Raw genomic sequence first — 15,609 nt, 5'->3', positions numbered from 1 at the left:
ACACACGACACAGATATGATTGCAGTATTTTTTTATATAGCGTAAGCGTCTTTACCTCCATATCCCGACACGCAGGCGAAGATGAGCCACGCCACTCCCAGTGCCCACACTGGACGGTGCAGGCCGCTATATAGCGAAGTCTCTAAGTTGTTGAACACATAATCTGGCTGCTGGAAGGGTAGCAAGCCGAAGAGAGGACCCAGAAGGGCCATCGCAGTAAATAACCAACCTGCAGATATTTGAAGCTGAAACAGTGAGTCATAAGTAGAGCTCAGTGTTTGGTCACATTGAACTATAAGTTTAGTGAACACATACCTACATTATCCACTGTTTTGTGCAACGAAAGATGCGGCAAGAATTCAACTACTGTTTCTGGGCATGTACAAATCTCTACAGTCAGCTCACGAAAGAAATTAGTATATTCATCTGCAAAATACTGTTTTAGGAAATAATGATTGTTTGCATTATAAGGAAAAACGTACAAGATTATTTATAATTAAAAACAAACAGATCTATATAGTGAATTATAATTGTAATAAAGAAAACATTTCAAGATAGAAATCGATAGAAAAATCTCTACTCTCTGTTCAAACATAAGAAACAAATCTTAAGACTGTGAAAATCAGCAACCCTCTTTAAATTTATTGGGATACAATGAATGTTCAAGTGTATCTTTGGCAGTCTAGTACAATTTCTAACTTGTGTTTCTGAGCCACCTTTTCATAGCAAGTATAATGAAATGAATTTCACATGGAAGAAGGAATTCAAATTTTAGCATTCAGTACGAAATATCTTGACAATTTTCCTTGAGTTTACGAAGCTTCCGCTTGTGGACATTGTTCCGAAAGGAATGATCGTTAATTCTTGCAAGATTTGTAATTGGACGTCGAGAAACGTCACTCTACGTTAGTGGTGGGGTGTGATTTGAAGACCGAGACGTAGATGGGAAGATAATATTAAAATGGATTTGAGGAAGGTGGGATATGATGATAGAGAATGGATTAATCTTGCTCAGGATAGGGACCTATGGCGGGCTTCTGTGAGGGCGGCAATGAACCTCCGGGTTCCTTAAAAGCCAGTAAGTAAGTAAGTAAGTAAGTAAGTAAGTATTACAAAGACATATATTTACGTACCTTCCGTTATGTGCAGAAGATTCATCATATATTTATTCTGGGTTTGAGGTCCCTCCTTTATTTTCTTGTGGTCCACACCTGTGGAGTAGTGGTCAGCGCGTCTGGCTGCGAAACCAGGTGGCCCGGGTTCGAATCCCGGTCGGGGTAAGTTACCTGGTTGAGGTTTTTTCCGGGGTTTTCCCTCAACCCAATACGAGCAAATTCTGGGTAACTTTCGGTGCTGGACCCCGGACTCATTTCACCGGCATTATCAACTTCATATCATTCAGACGCTAAATAACCTAGATGTTGATACAGCGTCGTAAAATAACCCAATAATAATAAAAAAAATATTTTCTTGTGTGCTACAATGGCTCTGTATATAACATCGCTTGTCACCTCGTATGATTGTATTACGTAATTTACATGTGAGCCGTTGAGAGCAGAAGTGGTGTAAGTCAAGAATGGGTACTGAGAGTTAAAGTAAACATTATGTAAAATACAGCGCAAAGTAGAAATTAATATTCAATTTATTTAAACTATTAGTTTTTTACTTGGTTATTTAACGACGATATATCGACTAAGAGATTATTTAGCGTCGATGGGTTTGGTGATAGCGAGATCATATTTTTCGAGATGAGGCCGAGGATTCGTCATAGATTACCTGACATTTGCCTTACGGTTGGGGAAAACCTCGGAAAAACCCAACCAGGTAATCAGCCCAAGAGGGAATGAACCCGCGCCCGAGCGCAACTCCAGATCGCATGAAAGCGCCTTAACCGACCAAGCTACGCCGGTGGCTTTTTAAACTATTAGTAGTCAGTGGATAGCACGAAGGACATATTAATTGCTACTTTGCGCTGTATCTTACAGAATTCTTACTTTATACCTCATTACCCAATTTTTACTTACACCACTTCTGCTCTGAACGGCTCGTGTAATGTTCCCGTCATTTACTTCAAAACTCTCACCAAATTCCGCTGCAAAAATATGCGCCTGAGAACCTTCAACCTTCTGCATTATTATTCAGCAGGTACACTGTTCACTGTACGGTAATGACTGGCGAACGGAGTATTCAGCAGGTATACTGTTTATGCATGCTAGAGTACTGACTGATGAACGGATACTCGACTTGAAACCACCGTAACGCACCCTATCGGTCCCCAACATTACAAGCCTAATTATTATAAATTTAAGGGGGCTTACGACAGTGGTAGTGATAGTGATAATATTAGTAATACTGATGACAGTGATGGCAGTAAGGGTAGTGAGAACAGTGGCATTGCACCTGAATGTGACGCTGACATGGGACTTGCTCAACAGCTTCCGCTATGAGGTAGGAACAGAACATAATTTTTAGACAGCTGGTAGCAGGCTAGCATTACTAATTAGGATCACTATCGCTAACTGTAGGGTCGCGTCGCATTTCTGTCAAGAGGACTGTCCTCTTGAGTCCTGTCAGGTTCCAAGATTAGAGTCTTCAACAGTACCTTAATTTTGTAAAATTGCCATGGATTGAAGTCTTGAAGAACCCAGACAAGTTGGGACTTACAGCAACAAGAAACTTGTACATTACGACTGATGAATTACCCTTGGAATGTGGCAAGTATTACCATCACTTTAATGAATGACTCTGTGAATACCAGGGCGTTATAGCATTCGAAGTCGTCAAGAATCAACCGAATACAAAAATGACACTGAGAAAAAATCGCTAATATATACTGTATAACAGAGATTTTTCCGAAGGTGTCACAGTTCGAAGCTGTGACGGCAAAATGCTGTCATACCCCACCCCTACTCTATGTTGTGCCATGCTGGGTCATAGGTGAATGAAAGATGTTCTGATGCTGGATGTCAATTCGTATGTCAGTCTTAAAACTCTGGAAGCGATCATAAAATTGATGTGGTCAACTTTACCATATCCGCGTAATCTGGAGCCATCGCGTTATCACCTATTTTGGTAAATGGAAAGACTAACGTCATCGAGAAAACTTTTACGATAAAATAATTTTTTTCGTACTGCCTATATTAAACGGCTCAAAACACAGAACAGAACACACTTCCGCGTTTCATTATGGTTTTTTTTTTTTTCAAGGTGTCAATTAACAAAGTGTTGAGGAGAAATGGGGGTTATACATTAAATAAATACTTGATTTTATGAGATTTATCTAGCTTTCATGTAAAGAACAATACTATGAAACACAAGGTTATTTAAAAATAATCGAGTGAAATACTTTTGAAGCGAGTTCGTCTATGAAGCACAGTGGATTTCAAATTTTCAGAAAGACATACACTTGATCTTTTTGTTCCAGACAAAATTTTATTTTGATCTTATAAAAAGACGCATACAAACCTCACCTTGGTTAGCCGCAGATTCCGGTTCCTGGTGTGGTGAAGTAAGTATCCGAGTCCCAACCCTATGAACCAAGGCGCGCATCGTGTGTGGGTTTTCACATAGATATATCTGTACCAAGCTGCCCAGTTTGGTGTTCTGAAAAAGAGAGATGTAAATGTAAATGTTCATAACTTCAGCAATGGCATCTTAAACCGCCATTATTGATTTTAACATGTTAGCAGTGAGATATAGGAAAATGAGATTGGTAGCTCGATTACCAAAAGGTAACCATCCAGTGTAGCTCGGCTATCATATAGGCCTGAAGTGCGATCAATTTTGGTTTCCGCCGGAGTGCTTTGCCTATGGGCGAGCGCGCCGTTCGTTAGACGGTTAACCAGTTACCCGGGTCTCGGTGATTAGCGGGATAGTAAAACAATGAAACAAACCAACCATACAACAATACACAAACAAATTTAAGAGGCTCATTACTTGCCAAATTATCAAATGAGGTGTTGAAACTGTCCGTCTTCATTCCCCACACATTTTTCGCATGTTTTTAGGAAATTATTCATCACATTTTCCTAAATTCATTCACAAAATGTGCTCCTACGTACGGGGTCACCTGGCTGAAGAGCATGTGCCACAGTTATTTTATACGGCTTGAAGGGCAATAATTTAGTAGCGTTTCGCACTGACCCATATAAAAGTCCCACTTGTTGTGGAAGATGACAAAAAGATTTTCTAGGAGAATTTTATAAACAATTACGAATGTCATATAATCTTTGTTCGGTGAGAACCCCATGCTGCTTTTTTTGGTTTCTTAGCCTGGACGTTTCCAGTTTCTCGATATTTATGATAAAGATTATGGACCGTTTTACGATCTGGAGCGCCTACACCCGGGACTCTTTCTTGAAACCGTCTTCGAACTTCACGAGAAGACTGAGTTAACATGACGATGACTGAGAACCAGACTGTTCTTTTCTTCTTTTTTAGTAGATTATTTTACGGCGCTTTATCAACATCTTAGATTATTTTGCGTCTGAATGAGGTGAAGGTGGTAATGCCGGTGAAATGAGTCCGGGGTCCAGCACAGAAAGTTACCCAGCATTTGCTCATATTGGGTTGAGAGAAAACCCCGGAAAAAACCTCAACCAGGTAACTTGCCCTGACCGGGAATAGAACCCGGGCCACCTGGTTTCGCGGCCAGACGCGCTAACCGTTACTCCACAGGTTTGGACTGAGACTGTTCTAAGTGCAACTTTTTATAAGAAAGAAATTTGTGTTTTATTGTGTTCCAGTTCTCCTCTGCATATATGAATCGAACGAAGTTGTTAATATCCCTCTCCATAAGGTTACTATGAAGCTATTCCGAATTGTTTCATGAAGCTTTGAATGTCAGGAGTTTAAAATAGCTCGCCTTAAAGAAAATAGTAAAATGGACCTGGAACAGTCTGGTTCTGGGCCATCGATATATGAATCGTAAATAAAGACACGCTGTGCCGCTGTAAACTCACGAGGCATATACACTTCATGTATACTGTCGAATTAAGAAACGAACAACACAACACAGTCGCGGGAACAGCTGTGCCACGACTGTGACGTTCAGGAAGGTCAACAAATAAGCAAGCAGGTTTGATACTCCCTCCAGTGCGCGGCAAACGAGTGGTGGCTCGCACATAGGATAAACCCCGCGCCGCGGGGGAAACCATAACTGATCGCACTGTAGTTCAGGGGAACGGCTATGTAGAAGAATCTCCTTTAAAAACAAGTTTCTCTCTCTTGTCTTTTGTATAAGTTCTTGCAATCATTTCTTGACTCACTTTCCTTTGCAAACCTGCCAAAATATTTATCCCTGTTTCTGCCTCCTCCTTCTGCTGCTTTCCACTCTTCTCTGCCTCTTTTCACTCTTCTCTGTCTCTTTCCACTCTTCTCTGCCTATTTCCACTCTTCTCTGCCTCCTTCCCTTCTTTTCTCTCTGTTACTCCTCATCTCGGTAATTTTTCACTCTTCATAGTCTCTTTCTTTATCTTCACAGTCTTTCTTTCTCTTCTCTGTCTCCTTCAACTATTCTTTCTCTCTTTCCCCTCTTCTCGCTCTTATCCCTCTTCTGTCTCTTTCCTCTCTCCTCCGTCTGATTCTCCTTTTCTCTGTCTTTTTAGGATCTTCTTGCTCTCTCTCTCTCTCAGCTTTTTTCAGTCTCTTTCCCTATTCTCTGTGTCTGTCACCTATTCTGCGTATCTTTCAACTCATCTGTCTCTTTCCCTTCTTCTCTCTCTTTTTCCTACCTTTTTCCTCTTTTTTTCCTCTTCTATCTTTTTCTCTCTCGCTCTTCTTTCCTCTCCTCGTTACTCTCCTTCCTTCTTCTCCTTCTTCTCCTTTTCCCTCTCCTAGCTATTCTTTTTCCCCTCCTCTCCTTCCTTTCTTCGCTCTTATCTCTTTTCCTCTTCTTGTCTTTTTTCCTCTCTTCCTTCATTTACTCCCTCTTCTCTCGTTTCTTTCATCTCATCGTATTTTTTTCATCTGTTTCTTTTTCTTGCTGTCTTTTTTTCACTTTAGCTTTACCCTTCGTTTTTTCGTTTTCATTTGCCCTTTCATTTCTCTTTCTTTTTTCGTATTTTTCCATTTCCCTTCTTTCTGTTTTGTGGTAGTAATTCTGTGCTTTCTGTTTCTTACTTTCCTTTGTTTCCTCTTGTTTTTATTTGTAGGCCTATACCTCTCATTAATGCAATTTCCCTCTGTTGTTTTTTTTTCCATTTCACCTTCACTTATTTGATCATATTTATATATTTTTTTATTTAGTTTTATTTTCTATTTAATTTCTTCCATTTCTATTCTATGCCTTTGTTTTTTCTTACTATTTCCTTATTATCTACTTTTTTCTAACCTTCCTTTATTTCTTCTTTTCCTCTTATTTTGTATTTCTTGCTTTTCTTTAATTGCTATTTCTTTCTGCACTTACCTTTTCTATTCGTTTTCTTTTCTTTTCTGTTTTTATTTTTCTTGTTTATCTTTTGTATTCCTCGTTCTATGCTTCTCCGCTTCATTTCGTTTCTTTCTTACTTTCTATTTATGTTTCTATTTCCCTTTATTTTAATTTTCGCTTGTATTTTTTTCACTTTCCCTCTTCTGTTTCTGTTATGTTAAGCTCCATGTCTCTGAATAACTTATCGATTTACGTTGAGTGAACGCATTATGTTCGGAAAGTATAATATATTCTAAAATTAATTTATATCATGATACTGATGTCAGAATTATGGCGAAGTATAGTGTTGTCTCCGTCTATCATTAAAACCGTGCACATACGAACTTTGCTCTGAATACAATACTATTATTCTTTTGTGGTCTGTGCCTAAACTTGTCACAGAATGGAAACTCTTTTTATTAGTATAAGTATAGTACGAAATAAGAATAGGTTCAATGGGAGAATCAGTCAAATTTTATTCCACTTACAATTCGGGTGTCATGCCGTTGGGTAGCTCCAGCACGTAGTTAACGACAAAAGTGCAGAGAAGTCCGGCGATCGTGGCGACCGCCAGTACCGACAGACTGTACTTGCGAGGCCATCTGAGCAAGGGGTACAGGAATATCGGCGACAGCCAGAACAGTTGCATGTCCACCGACAGATACCAGCTGTGCATAAAACACTGTACACACGTCACGTCAGATATTACATTGCATTACATTACATTACGTTCACATCTCCACCAACTTCGTAAATCGTCATCATTGTCATCGTAACTGCAAGTCAGATGTTTGTTATCATCGTGAACAGCATGGATTAGTTTGGAAGTGGCCCATTTCGAAACTAATTATACGGCAATTACTGGTCAACGTATCCTACTCTGGGTCTTCCCACAGAGTGAATAAATAATCTGTGATGTGTTAATTGAAGGTAGGTGTGTTGTGTATTAGTGCGCGTGGAGTTATTGTCTACTGCCATAATTTCTTATTCGGTATATAATTTTGATTTCAGTGATGTCATGGAACTCTATCGTTGTGCTTATTATTAAGCAGGAATATCAATTTTGTAACTGCCATAGTTTTCATAAAAATGTGGGTTTGGACAATTTTTTTTCAAAACTCGCTTTATTCTATTTTTTTTTTCTCAAAAAACGAAACAGACTAATTACATAAAAGTGTTTCAAAAGTATGAACTAAGTATTAACAACAATTCTTTAATATTAAAGATTAGTGAACATCTTGTAACAAAATTTTGATTCAAATTCAAATTAAGAAGTACATTAAAAAATATCGTTTTCTCAAATTTCTTTCTAAAGAAAGTAATTTAACATAACAATTCTTCTTAACATCCCGAGCTTCTTAGACCAAGTACACGAGATTGTACTGTTGGTAGACCCATACTGTACTACAGTGTGTTTCAGACTAGCCTCCTCAGACGAGATCATTTTCAGAAACCCTGCAGAAGCTTTGTCGCTCGTGAATAATGGATATAAAAGAGGGCCTTCACACACAGCCACGGCCACTGACGCTGCCGACGGTCTGAGGCTTCGCCGCTGGTGGCGACCACTGTAAGTGGCGCTCCCGTAGCAATACCAGGAATACAATAATAATTGTAGGTTTCACACGGGGTTGCAGCCACACCATATTTTAGAGGCGCGTCAGTGGCACATACGTGACGCGACGGTAGTGCTGATAAAGGACAATTCTTGGGCTACCAGTGTCTTACACCGCCACGACAATATGAAGCCAAATATGCCATAGTTTTCTTTTTCGAATTTCACTGGTTATTCCAGCTATCTCTTGCAACCAAGTCCTAGACATGCGAAAATACGAAGAAAAATCATATCAGTGTCCTCATGTAAATCATTATAAAAGTGTGAATAAGTCCTCGATTTATTATTTCCAAAACTAGTGCGTGGACCCAGAAGCTTCTATTTCTACGTCTATTCTTTCTTCGTATGAGAAGCGTCGCAAAACGTATATCTTAATCTATGTTCAGTCCATGTTCACTGGAAGGCTAAAAAATTGTTATATAAAAAATATATATTGTATTAGGGTGGACTTCATACTCGCGTTCGCAGCGCCACTAACAAGCAAACATTCTCATGGGAACGGATAAAAAAAAAGTTGTTTTTTCTTCCACCATGTTAAAAATGTCAAAACAAGTGCTTGTACAAATTTTGGCCACACGAGCGCAATTATGAGGACCATAATAAAAGAAGTTTCCCTGGAGCCGTTTACAGAAACAAAACACAATTTCTTTGGAAAAAATATTGGAACACATAAAACAACTATTGAGCTATTTTTCAACATATTCCCCTCTGGAATTGATACATCATATCATGGAATCGACAGAGAGTTGCAGACCTCTGTCACACACTGGTTCCGATCCCAGGCGGCAGATTTCTACGACACAGGGACACAAATGTTGACCTCATGGGATGGCAAATGTCTCAATTTCGGTGGGGAATATGTTGAAAAATAGCTCATCAATTGCTGTACCTGTTCCAATAAATATTTTCTTGAAATTTTGTTTTCTTTCTGTAAACGACCCCTTGGAAACTTATTTTTTCAGCCTTCGTAATTGTGCTGTAGTGGCCAAAATTTGTACAAACCTGTGTTTTTACATTAATTAACATGGTGAAAGAAAAAAAACTTATTTATCTGCCCCCAAGAGAATATTTGCTTGTGAGTTGATTCTGAAAATTAAAGACCGTTTTCTTAGTCCAACAACATTGGAATGAGTATAATGTGCACGGGGTATAGGGGAAGGAAGAGCAATGGCGTTTACCTAAGAAAGAATATTTGAAAGAAACAAGATTTTATATATAGTGATTTAATAGACTATAAGTGAAAAGTTTAATACTGGACATGCATATTCTTAAAGACTATGGCCCAGTTTCTTCAACCTTTGTTAACATGTACCTAACTTAACGTTAATTAACTGTAAGTTAAAAGTATAAATTGCTGTTAAAATATTGCGTTTCTTCTACTTTACATTTCACATTTTAACATTCTGTTGTTAACTTACTGTTAGGACCAGAGATTCTAGAATTTAACCATAACCTATAACCAAGTATAGGCTCAATTCTGTTTTCTGAACTCTTAACAATTGCTATTCTCGCTAGTTTCCTTTGTTTGATTGAGAGACGGTAGAAGTCTTTCTATTCTCTCAGGTTTGATTTATACTTCTTTCCATCGTCTGTATCACAATAGCATGGAGTGGCGTATTGCCGGGTTGGTATGCCGTTGTGAAATGGAAAACAGTGGAACAAAAAGAAATCGTGGGAATAATTTCTCTTCGTTCGATAGAAGCTTTCTGCTGGAAATAATTTTGCAGTGTAAACCAATTATTAAGAATAAACAAACAAAAGGATCTATGTTGAAAGCGAAAAGTGATGCTTGGCTGAAAATAGGCTGTTCTGTCAAATCACTGAAATCATCTGCTCCGTTTATGTATTCATGGATATCATTTTCTGAATAATCAAAATATAGGAGTTCAGCATCTAACGCACCAGCCATATTGAATTCTTCAATGCTAACAGAGAGTTAAATGACTTAACTGCATGAAATTGAGCAGTTAAAATAACTTGGGTTTTAACAGCCTCTTAGTACTAAGAATTGTTGAAGAAATGCTTCAACTGTTAAGTTTACAGTTAAAATGGAATAACACACTGTTATAATTTAACTAAGGTTGAAGAAACTGGGCCTATATAACTGAAACTTTAGCTGTGTAAACACCAAGATAAAAAATTTAAAAAGAAAGAACTACACTGAGCGGAATTGTCCTCTATGGTAGGGCAATTGCAGTCAACATTACTGTAATGAATAATTATTTAACTGAACTCTTTAAAACAATAATAAATGCATATTTTGAGCAATAAACACACACAATGTCATCTGGAGTCAGTCTCTCTTCCGCTGTATGCCTCATAAGTCCATTGTGAACACGGACCTTGCCCTCTTAACGCTCCAGTCCCGCCATCAGGTGAGATTGTATCGCGTTATGGTGTGAGTGGATTCATGTTCCGCGTTGGTGTGAGCAGAACTTAAAAGTCCTATGTAAATTACTGAAGAAATTAATGTGTACATTGTTTATACTAAAAGGAAGGCAGTCGAGCGTACTTAAAGTGGCAAGTGTACTGTCCAAATTTAATTTTTGCTCACCATTTGTTCGCCATAGTAATAGTTCTGGATGTAAAGAAGCATGGCCCACCAATTTTCCCTGCATGTATCAGTTATAAATTCGTTTCCACTCCACAATGGACCCGAACCAAGATGGTCCATGAGACTCAGCTGAATCAGCAGCAGCACTGCAATAACTGGTGTCAGTCTGTAAAGAAAGTCTTGATGAAGACCTTCATTATAAGGAACTAAAATTTTCAAGGTAATAAAACGTATACAGATAAATTTAAAGCAGGTAAACATTACAAATAAGTTACAGGAATAACTTAAAAATAAAAATACGTATAAACCTATAATTACGAAAAAGCCCTAAAAATAATCTGCAACTTACAAAAGTATATAACATACATATTCAATCTGACTTTAAAAACTGGAATATATCCTTCACTTCGGAAAGAAGTATCCATTATTCCTGTTTTTAAAACACGGTAATAAAATGTGTCAGTAATTATAGACGTATTTCTATTTTAAACAATTTTTCTACAATTTAAAAAAAATATCCACAAACATATTGCATTTTATGTTAAAAATAAAATTAATTTTGCCCAACATTGATTTACTAAATGTAAGTCTACAACTATAAATTTAATATCCTATCTTAATCTTATTATGCCAGCGGCTCAAACTCAAGGACAAATTGACCATTTTATTTTGACTTTGGCAAAGAATTTTTGGTGTTGTTCTTCAAAAAAAAATTATTAAATGAATTCAATAATTTTGATTTGTCCACTAACTAAGTGAATTGGTTTGAAAATTATTTAACTGATAGACAATCTCGTGTATGACTAGGAAATTCTCTCACGTTTTCATATAATAGTATATATGGAGTTCCTCAAAGTTCTACATTGGGACCTCTCCTATTTTTATTATTTATAAATGACATAAGGAAAATAATGAGTTCTTGCTGCCTTTTATATGCGGATAGTCTTAACATCTTTTGTAAAATTTATAGTTCGGCTGATTGTCAAATTCTTCAAAATGATATTAATTTAATTGTGCTATGGTCCATTGCAAATGGAATGGAAATTAATGAATACGAAACTTTTGTCATTTTCTTCTCACGTAAAACTGCTTCCTTAAAATTTAATTATTCTCTTAATAACGTTAAAATTAATAGAAAAGATTGTATTAGAGATGTTGGTGTCAAAATTGATTCTAAATTGTATTTTCACGATCATGTTCAATATATTTATAACCATTGAATAAGAATACGTGGTTTAATTAGGTCTGTAACTTACACTTTTTCTACTCCTGTGTGTCTATTAATTTTATATTATACATTGGTTAGATACAAACCTGAATATGCATCTATTGTCTGGAGTTCAATTCTCAGCTAAATTGGAAAATTTATTCAAAGAAAATTTATTTCATTGTGTTCTTTTACATGTTTACCTAATTGCTGTGATTATAATTATGAGATGAACTACAAATATTTAAATTGTTATAGTCTATTTGCCAGACGTCAAGATCTTGATTATTTATTTTTTGTAAGGTCATTAAGATATTGATCGTGAATCCTTCTTAAGCAATATCAGTCTTCGTATTCCGGCCAAAGGATTAAGATTTCAAAAACTTTTCTTCACTAGAAACTCACAATCTCTTTCTATCTCCGGTCTGCAGATGTATAAAATATGCCAATTTGCATGGATTTAATGTTGATCCATTTAATGTGTAGGATTTAATTTATTAAGTTGTTACTTTGTTATTAATATTACCGGTAATTTAGGTCTTGTTTAGAATTGTTTTTATTAAATTATTCTCATAATCTTATAATAATATTATTTGTATTAATTAATTTATTATATTCTTGTGTCATGTATGTTACTATTATTTTTATTGAGTTATTTTTGATTATATAATTATTTTACAGTATTCATTTTATTCCGTACTTTCATTGTCATTATTATCATTAATTGCAATTGTCTTTATTTTTAATAATCATTTTATGCACTTTTATTTAATTTTATCATTGTTAATTTTGTGATAGGCCTATTGTATTTATTGTCATTTTGTGCTGAACTGTTATTGGCCTCTGGCTATTGAACAGCACAATAAAATATTAGTAAATATATAATAGTACATTATGCAACGAGCCTATAATGGTAGTAATTAAGACGCAAATACGATTGTTTATGAAACGAGCTTAAGCGAGTTTCATAATTTTCATACGAGGTTCTTAATTACCATTATAGGCAAGTTTCATACGACTTTTTATGCTCGACCATATTTCTAACTTGAAAGTATTGAAAATTAGGTCTTTTTATGGTTATGTGCGAACTGGCCTGAATTGTGAGATATGCGCAGATGCGAAAGTATTGATTTTTTTCGGAGGCCGAATGTCATTGACCTTGGCACATAATAAGAATAAACATTAGTCTGATATAACCTGGAAATTGATTTAGAATTGAAAAACGAGATGACAAATTGAATTTATTTGAATATTATTTACAATTAACGCTAATTATTATAGTAACAGAACATAAGCTTCTGCGACAGTATTGGATTTCCAGCCTCCGTGACATTTCGCTAATTGTTTGTCGATTGCATATCCGAGAATAATCTATATAACGGTACAAAGCTGACTTGTGAGTGGCTGAAGACCTGTACTTTAATGAGTAGGTGTACTTTATGACATGCATTATAGGACTGCTAGCAGGTGCATAATTACTACATTTCGGCATGGTCGAGCATAAAAATAAATAAATTATTGTTATTATTATTATTATTATTATTATTATTATTATTATTATATCATTATTATAATTTCATTATTATCTTTATCATTATTATCGTTATTGTTATAATTATTATTATTATTACTATTGTAAGAATTTCCCTAGATGTTTTCTTCACATATTGTACTGTAACATAAGTGGTTTTACTCCCTATGACATACATCATTAGGCCGGAAAAACCGTGTGCTACTACCAATAGTTGTGAAAACTCTGCAAGAAATTAAAGGAATAAATGCAATTTTAAAATGAAACACTCTAATGTAACTATTAAGAAATTCTAAATATTCAGAGGAGATGAAAAAATAAAATAAACAAATTTAATATAGTCTATCTGTAGAGGAAAATTGTTCGGCGAGTTTGTTCAGGCTTTATCTTGTTCATTTCAATTGCTATATTCCTTCAAATTGTTGTCATAAACATACGGGTACTATTTTCTCCACGTTTTGCACGAACTATATATTGAAATGTTCGTTATCCGGTAGTTATTGTAAAGACATGGTTATATGCAACTGCTATATAATTACGTGGTAACAAATGAAGATGCTGTGAGATCTGTGCAGAGACTAAATTAGGCCGGGGCGCTATTAACTCTATTGAGTCACTAAAGATTTACTCTTTACTCCCCCCTCCACCTTCTCCGGATTAGACGAGTAGATTGACAGTTAAACACTGCTCAGTGACGGATTGTACCATAACTTTCACGAACTGTCGCTCTCTCTGGTCGCCTGAAATCCATCACTGATGCACAGCAGTGTAAGCGGTGTTTGAGCGTTCCGTTTCACTTCCCCGTTGTGCCCAGAGCTAGACTAGACTAAGAGTTTAACTTGGGTCAAACGACACCAAAAGGCATGCGCGTAGCGTGGCACTAATTTAGTCAAGATCTATGTGGTAATTCGCATGTAGCTGGAGTTGAGCTTAAACGATATTTTCAAGTATCTGTGACAACTGTGACTGTGATAATTAGGCCTAAATATCTGTGACTTTTATCGGTGATTTTGTCATACCGATATTTTATATCGCCAAGTAAGCACAATATGCATGAATTACACAGATATTTCGTCACACCGATAAAAATTAACAGGAAATATTAAAGAGCAGTGCAATGTGAATACGATTTCTCTATACACGCCTCACTTCAGTGGTTTATATGGGGAAATCCAACAAATAAATTATGTACATGTACCATTAACAAATAAATGCTAATCTAACTGAACAGTAACATGCAAAAAGTTAACCTCATATACCAAGAGGTTATATCGTAGTTGATTGTAGATATGGAATCAGTTGATAATTTTTTTAAGAAATTGAGGTTATGTGATCATCCTAATCATTTTAAAAATTGATCCTTTTTATTGTGTGTAATATAATGGATAAATTATTTTAAGTCGTGCATTAACATTATAATATTGAGTCAGAATAAAAATTAACGAAACATAAGTATTCGGAAAAACAATGGAAAATAATTACAAAACAAAACAGTTGTTCAGACAGGATTTTACACAAGATAAAGTATTGGTAACCAATGGCATTATTATTATTTTAATCGTATAATCAGTATATCATTAATTATAATAAGATGTTGAAACTAGCGCGAAGTAGTTTCGGCGATTTCGGATGTGAATATCGTTGAATTTGATTGTTTGTGGAGATGCAGTTGATCGTATATCCAAGGCATAACAAAGCCTAAACTAACCAAACCTAACCTGTCACAGATGCGTATATGCGGAGTAGGAAGGGAATTACCTGAACGCTAGTTTAATCTTTGATCGTATATGCCTAGGCATAATAAAAGCTTAAACCAACCAAACCTGACCTCTCTCAGATTCGTATATGCAACGTGTATAAGGTGAATACGAAGGAAACTACCTCAAGGTTAGTTTAGCCAAATAAGTTGCCCATCATATTAGCCAGTTTTGTCTCGTTCGGTTTTAATTCTATAGGTAGCCTACTGTTGTCGGCTTGTGAGAAATGCTTCGAAAGTTCGGAAGAGCATAACGTTCAGTGACACGGAATGAATTAACATGATTTACGTTTGACCCCTTATTTTCAAACGTAATTAATTATCCCATTTATGTGTAAGTGTAGGCCTATTTTAAAAGTGTGCAAGGGCAATGAGAACGATTTGATGGAGCAGTGTCTGCTAGATGTCAGATCTTTTTGGAATTTATAAAATTGACAATTTTTGCTAACTACCCCATATTATTATATTTAAAAGTTGAAAATTACTTGCAAGTTGATGATTTTAACAATATCTAGATAAATATCAAGTTTAGAACATTGA

General features: G+C 36.0%; 1 protein-coding gene across 1 annotated transcript in view; it reads right to left on the bottom strand.

Moving 5' to 3' along the window:
* The window catches only part of LOC138708548 (nose resistant to fluoxetine protein 6-like), a 48,429-nt gene that overhangs the window by 5,922 nt on the left and 26,898 nt on the right, over positions 1-15,609 (bottom strand). The window contains exons 8-11 of the mRNA XM_069838664.1: positions 10,576-10,741; positions 6,898-7,091; positions 3,471-3,603; positions 56-245 (exon numbers count right to left, since the gene is read on the bottom strand). Coding sequence (XP_069694765.1) covers positions 56-245; positions 3,471-3,603; positions 6,898-7,091; positions 10,576-10,741 — 683 coding nt within the window. The remainder of the gene's footprint in view (positions 1-55; positions 246-3,470; positions 3,604-6,897; positions 7,092-10,575; positions 10,742-15,609) is intronic.

The sequence above is a fragment of the Periplaneta americana genome, chromosome 11, assembly GCF_040183065.1.
Source record: "Periplaneta americana isolate PAMFEO1 chromosome 11, P.americana_PAMFEO1_priV1, whole genome shotgun sequence".
Taxonomy (NCBI): domain Eukaryota; kingdom Metazoa; phylum Arthropoda; class Insecta; order Blattodea; family Blattidae; genus Periplaneta; species Periplaneta americana.
The sequence above is the reverse complement of the archived record's forward strand: the minus strand, read 5'-3'. Positions and strand labels throughout refer to the sequence as shown.